Source organism: Budorcas taxicolor, chromosome 7 (assembly GCF_023091745.1).
Source record: "Budorcas taxicolor isolate Tak-1 chromosome 7, Takin1.1, whole genome shotgun sequence".
Lineage (NCBI taxonomy): Eukaryota > Metazoa > Chordata > Mammalia > Artiodactyla > Bovidae > Budorcas > Budorcas taxicolor.
In genome coordinates, this window is record NC_068916.1 from 8,511,422 (window position 1) to 8,518,327 (window position 6,906).

General features: G+C 53.6%; 1 protein-coding gene across 7 annotated transcripts in view; it reads left to right on the plus strand.

The window, feature by feature from the left end:
• Positions 1-6,582, plus strand: part of EPS15L1 (epidermal growth factor receptor pathway substrate 15 like 1) — a 94,238-nt gene extending 87,656 nt beyond the window's left edge. For 6 of the 7 annotated variants that reach the window (XM_052642633.1, XM_052642634.1, XM_052642636.1 and 3 more), the window contains 2 exons: positions 737-942; positions 6,035-6,582. In XM_052642633.1, the coding sequence (XP_052498593.1) occupies positions 737-942; positions 6,035-6,181 (353 nt within the window). In that variant the 3' untranslated portion in view covers positions 6,182-6,582. Of the gene's footprint in view, positions 1-736; positions 943-6,034 lie in introns of those variants that run through there. The other variant, XM_052642640.1, reaches the window with a different exon arrangement.
• Positions 6,583-6,906: the final 324 nt, after the last annotated feature.

Genomic DNA, 6,906 nt, shown 5'->3' on the forward strand with positions numbered 1-6,906 from the left:
CTGTCTCCCGTGTCCTCGTGGAGATCTGCCTTGCTGGGACCTGGGTCTCCCAGAGCCACCCTCTTGGCAAGAGCCCACAAAAGCCCAAGGCCTGCCCCCTTGGGGCCAAAGGGACAGACGCAGGAGCCGGAAATGAATTTCAACCCAGGACGAATGTAAACCCAGGATGGCCGAGTGGGTTTGTCTGGTGAGCAGCATACAGACCCTCACCACTAACATGGCTAACTCCGCATCATGTTGTGAAACTAATTCCCCATCCTTCCTGTTCAGTTGCAAGTAATCCCCACCCCCCCTTTTCTTAAATTATTGGGCTCTTACAGTGATCTTTTTCTGCTCGACCATGACTTTGTAAAAACTCAGTGTGATCGTGAATGTGTTGCCCTGCCATAATGAATCACTTTGAAACACGCCTGCATGTGAGCTTTCAAAAGATGATGTAAATTTTAGCTGTGGTGGGTGGGGAGGGGAGAAGGGTCATCTGAATTGGTTTTCTAAGACCGCCCATAAAACCATTAAGCCTCCGGGATAAAGGAAGAGGAAAGCAGAGACCCATGCTGATTACCCCCGGAGTCCGTCCCACGAGCCACATTCCAGCTCTTTCCAAGTGAAGGATAGAGTTTCCCAGGGATCTGGCACCCAGCTCCTCAGTCAGGACTCTTGCTCTGTCCCTGGTCAGTAACTTGTATTTCTTCTTCTTTTTTTTTCTCCTTTTTTTTTTTTCTTCTAAATTTTCCAGGTAAAAGTACACCCGTAAACCAGCTTGGTTCTGCAGACTTTACCGAACCCCCTGATCCATTCCAGCCACTTGGGGCCGACAGCAGTGACCCGTTCCAAAATAAAAAGGGGTTTGGGGACCCGTTTAGTGGAAAAGATCCATTTGCTCCCTCCTCTTCAGCTAAACCTTCTAAAGCCTCCTCTTTGGGCTTTGCAGACTTCACCTCTGTAAGTTGAGTTCTCCGCCTTCCGTGCCATCCCCTCCTCTCCCCTGCTCCGCTTGCAGCTTCCTTGGGGTTATCATTTTATTATTATTATTATTTGTCTTTCTGAAATGGCAAACCTCCTCCTGACCCAAGTTTCCTGGAACCTCATATCATCACCCGTGTTATTTATTCTGTACTGCTTCTTGCTGTAAGAAAAAAACGGTTTCTCAATAAAAGAAAAAGAGCACTGGTTTGGATACTCTGTGATGAGGATGCATTTTCCTTCCGGCAGGATGGCCCAGAATGCCTGTTTCTTTATCTTTCACGGCAGCCTCTGTAGTAGTTCTGTCGCCCAGAGGCTTTTGTGTTCGTTCAGTTTTTTTTTTTGGGGGGGGAGGGGGAGCCACCACGTCAAACACTTCTGAAGTACCAAAACAAGATCGCTAAAGTTAATCTGGGTGCCGCTGTCTTAAAAAAGTCTCTGCGAGAGTTCTCACAGTCCCAGTTTAAGGCAGCAAGGATCAGGCAGATCGCACCAAGGGAAAGCAGTTTGATTTGTTTAAAAAAAAAAAACTTTTTATCAGCTATGGAGAAAACCAAAATGCAACCTAGAACAGCCGCTCTGAAGCCCCTTCCTTGTGCAGGGAGAAAAAACCCAAAAAACTCAGAAAGCCGTTTAGCAGAGTGAAATGCCTTTTCAGAAGCCAACTCGGGGATTTTGAAAGCCTGGCTCTGTGTCTCGGTTTGAAAAAAAAGATTCCAGGCTGTAAAAGGCTTTCATGTTGTGTGCTTTCTGCACCCTCACGAGTACTCAAAGATCTTGTTCTCAGAGAGCTTCAGATGTTGTCTTCCCAGAAACGGTTTCCCTGTCTGTTGCGCACCTAATATTTTTTTTGAAAAGGCTTTCTTCACTCGGTTTGACACAGAGTACCCTGTTTCCTCGTTAGGTGTGAGATGTATTGTTTATAGATGCTTCAGCTCCTAGAATGTCTGTCTGAATGCGAGCACCGCCGTTCCAGTGCCCAGTGCATGCCTGATTCATGTCAGATCCAGCTCATGCACAGCTAGGCTGTGGCTTACTGAAATCGCCCAAGATGCTGACACGTTCCTGGCTCTTGGCAACCTGTAAATATTTGACAACTGCAGTTGGCCCGGTTTTGTTGACGGCCAGCGCACACTGGATATATACAAACGGTGACATTGTTAAATAAAAGCCAGAAACAAAACCCGCTTTATCTAGTTTCTTGAATAGCACTGCCTTTATTTTTTGGTTAAAAAAAAAAAAAGAAACACTGATGGAAAAAAATTGAGCTATTCACGTGTGACTCAGGTACTGTGTTTAGGTTAGGGGGGAAGGGTAAGTGGATTTGAACAGCAGTTTGAAGAAATGACTGTTCTCTCTCTGAAATGCAGTTTTATTTCTTACAGTGCCCCTCCTGCCACCCAATGGCTGGTTTTTGGAACACTTTTTTTTTTTTTTTTTGTTAACCCCCCCAAGATTTCAGGTTATTTAGTTCATCATTTCTGGTCATTTCAGCACAGTTATTAACTTCCTATTTTAAAACACCCATGGGGTTGAGACACACTCAGTTCCAGGCAAGGAATTGGGTTCTGCCGGTTTTCAGGAGGTATAGAAACCGCCTGCAATACAGGAGACCTGGGTTTCATCCCTGGGTTGGGAAGATCCCCTGGAGGAGGGCATGGCAACCCACTCTAGTGTTCTTGCCTGGAGAATCCCATGGACACAGGAGCCTGGCGGGCTACAGTCCACGGGGTTGCAAAGAGTCGGACACGACCGACAGACCTGCACTCAGTCTGCAGCCCCGCTGTCTTACGTCTAAAATCACCTTTCCCGCTTCGGGCGCCCCAGTCTTCCCTGGGGAAATCAGCTGACTGGGAGGTTCAGCCCCTTGTGATGGCCCGGGAAGTGGGGGAAGGCAGGAATCTAGCTGCTTTGTGTTATCCCCTCAGTCATACAGAACTGTCCCACCTCTGGGGGCTCGGAGTGTCTGTCATGTTTGTGGTGTTCAGGGATTTGGTTGATTGCCCGATGGTTTCTTTGTTCACTGGACCTGAGAGATAGGTGCCAACTGAAAGAAGGCCAAAGTTGGTTCCGCGAGTGTGTGTGTTTCAGCTTCCCTGGGGAGACACCGAGTGGTCTCTGACTGCTCAGCAGCCTGGCAGCATGACTCTCAGATCAGACGTTCTAAGCATGCGGTCAGGACGCGTTGTTAACCCATGCAGAAGCAGCTGGGTCCGCTGTGGCTGTCAGGGAAGCCAGGGTCACGCGTGTACCCATTCCCGCTCCCCGGCCCCTTGGCGCCCCAGCACTGCCACTCTGGAACCCTCTGATTTACTGACCCTGAGTTTCCATCAATGGGCTTCTTGTGCTTGTAGCGGCTCACAGGAGACCTCTCAGGTGTTTCTTTTAAAACGAGCCTTTTCTGTCTCAGGCAAATGTGTTTTATTAGGAAGTCGTATTTCTAGGTGGGCCAAACAGCGCTTTCTTTCGGAAGTGCGCATTAAGAGCAAATATCGGATGGGATAAGTTGCGCTTTGCCTTGTCAGATGAGTTGGATGCATTTTCAACAGCAGGATAAGCAAGCTAACGGGAAGCGGCGAGAAGTGTCCCCACGCGTGGTGACAGCAGGCGGGACGCACACGTCCATCCCCGTGGAGGAAGGGTGTTCACATGCGGAGGGCTCCGAACCTCAGATTTCCACGGAGAGGCTGCCAAAATCAAACCACCCAGAGTCTGTCGGGCCCCGGTGTGTCCCTCGCCGTCATGAGTGAAGTAGAAACTGGAGCTGGCCATTCGCCGAGCAGCCCCTGCACACGTTGGTGTTCCAGATCCGGGCTGTCGCGTGACGCACCTGAGGACCGGAGCGTGGCCTGGGCATGGCCTGGGCGTGGGCCCGCCGCCAGGGCCGGGGAGGGGCTGCTCCGCTGATTCAAGACACAGAGGAAGCCACAGAGAAGCCCCTGCCTTCAGCCTGCCTCCGACCGCGTGCCCGCTGTGAGTCTCCACCCTGGAGCCTAAGCTCGCCTCCGCCGAGTCCTCCCTGAAGGCATCTAGAACGTTCCCGTCAGCACGTTTGCTTTGAACTCGCAGACTCCTGGAGCGGGAGGTTCCCGGGCTGAGCAGCCCCCACCAAGGTGCGGGCCTGTTTCTCGTCGGCCCCCGCCCCCCGCCTGCTCCTCCGGGCTGGCGAGGGCGAGGTCCCCTGTCCACCCAGCTGCCTGTCGCCTCCCACCGCTGTCAGCGGCACCGTGGAGTTGTTCCCATCGACATTTGTTGTTCTTTCCTTGTTTTTCTCCTGAAGAGGTGTTGGAAAATTCCCCAAAGAGTGCGAGGTGGGGGAGGGGAGGGCAGTTATCTGTGGCCAGTGGTGGAAATATGAGGGGCGGGGACTGGCTTTCAGGAGTCCAAGCTGGAGACCCATTTGATCCCTGAGTGTTTTTCTGGGCCATTTCTCTAAGAAACCAGGACTCGACCTTTGTGCTGGGAGGGCGGCTCCTCTTTGTGTTAACCCTCGCCTGCCCCTGCCTGACTCCCCAGACAGGTGGAGGGAGGCCTTCTGGGCTGTGCCATCTCCTCCCCCTCCTCGGGGCCACACCTGGCTCCAAACCAGGCTCCCTCAAGCCAGCCCTCCCCTGCCCAGCCCCCACTGTCTGGCCCCATCACCCCCAGACTGGCGGTCAGGTCATGAAACATGGACACACCGCCAGTCCGATTGCCCCACTTGCTTGTCCCAGGAGTGTCCTTGGGAAAATCTTAGCTCCTTTCTGGGGCACGTGGGTTCGCTGTCCCAGATCCTTGGGGTTCAGCTGACTTCTCCACACAGAGGAGAGATGCCGACCCAGGCAGGCTAGGGACCCCAGTGGGCTGCAGCTCTGCTGGGGGTCAGCGGTGCTGGAGGCACCACACCTAGAGACAGGGCACAGTGGCTGGGGGGCCTCGGGGGCCGGGGAGTCCCACCAGGGGAAGAGCATGTGACAACTAGCTTTGCTTTCCTTTACGTAGAGCTGGAAGTCCATCAGTTGAATGGTTTGAAATCACCTATCTCGGGAGAAGGAAATGGCAGCCCACTCCAGTATTCTTGCCTGGAGAATTCCATGGACTTTCTGAGCCTGGCGGGCTACAGTCCATGGGGTCACAAGAGTCAGACACGACTTAGCGACTAAACCACCAACTCGGGATCAAAACGATTTCTTCCCTTGTTTTAAAAAAATTTTTTAAAAAGTTACACCTTTTGGAAAAGGACCCCCACCCCCCCTCCACCACCACCACCAAGAATGAAAAGCTCCTGGACCAAATGACAGCGTGATTGCTGAGGGCTCCTGTGAACGTCCAAGTATAGAGTGGCTCTTGGCATCTCCCAGAGCCCCTGGGACCGCGGCTGAGACAGAGCTGCTGCATCTCTGGACCCTGTCGTCTCGTTTGGCCTCAAGGCCCCTGTCCACGTTGGAGACTCAGAGATCTATTTGAGCATGAAGTCTCCAGCCCCAGCACCTCTCGCCCAGGCATCATGGCCTGTCATGGAGGCCCAGGCTCGCGGGTTCGGTGTCCCATCTCCTTGGGATTCAGCTGACTCCGCTCCCCAGCTGCTTCTAGACGCCTGTGCCGTCCCCTGACAGGAGGCCCGGCAGAGCTTCTCCGTCTTACCCCTCCACCCACCGTGAAGCCTCCTCCAGGCCGGTGGGTGGGTCCCCAGAAGTCTCTCAATGTCCCTAATCTGATGCCTGGTCTCCGCCTGCTTCAGCTCCCAGCAGGGATGGGGCGTCTGGTTTCTCTCCGAGGTGGAGGTGGCGGTTAAGGTCAGACTCAGCCCCGAGTGTCTCAGTGCATGTGACCGCCTTCCAGGCTGGGGGTCAGGACTGGGGCACGCGCGTCCCCTCTGTATCCCCAACCAAGAGGGGGCTTCTGGCTTGTCCTGGTTTTCACCCCCGCACACCAGGCACCTCCCCGCAATGCATCCCAGCCTGGCGTTTCCCCACATCCCCTCAATCCCCCCCATGGCAGACCTCCACATCCTCTCTGCCCCAACCAGTTGGCTGGCAGGCAGGCACCATTTCAGGGACCGTGTAACCCACCCTTCGTTTTTCCTTTGCAGTTTGGCAATGAGGAACAGCAGCTGGCATGGGCCAAGCGGGAGAGCGAGAAGGCGGAACAGGAGAGGCTGGCACGGCTGCGGCGGCAGGAGCAGGAAGATCTGGAGCTAGCCATCGCGCTCAGCAAGGCTGACATGCCTGCCGCCTAGGCGCGGCCCCGCACGCGAGTGCCCGGAGGCAGGACGGCCGCGGTTCAGGCATGAGGCAGGAGAGGGCATGGAAATCCCTACGTATACACATACACTCGCTCTTGGCGGTCCCCAAGTCACAGCCACTGTTACATCAAGGGCTTGCTGGTCAGAGAGCCCCGGGAGCTGGATGCCTCACCCAGGAAGAGGAGATACGGTTCACCCCAGCAGAGGGAGGCCCGAGGAGAGGTCGAGGATCCACCTGTTTGCTGTGACACGCCTGCCTCCTTCCTGGAATCGGCAGGCAAAGCACGGGGCGAGCAGAGGAAGCACCTGTCTCCTTACCCTCACCCACTGCTCACACCTGGGCACACCCACCCGACGCTTCCCTGACTCCCCTCTCAGATAGACACCCCGGTGATGTATGCATTCATTGTATAAAAATTAAGTTTGAATGATTAATATAAAATATTTTAATACAAAACATAAGAATCCTTTTTTTTTTTCCACTTACCTGTTGTTTTGCTTGCATGAAGGTCCACGCGTGATGTCACAAATGCAGACTGGCCTCGGGCAGGCGTGGAAGACCAGGTCAAACATCTCCAGTTAAATCCTAAGTGTTTGAGGGAGTTCCCTGCAGTCCACGCAGGAGGCATGGGTTCAATCCCTAGTCGACCTAAGGTCCTGCATGCTGAAGGAAAAAAAAATTTTTTTTAAGTGTTTGAGCAGAGGCCACAGAAAAAAGC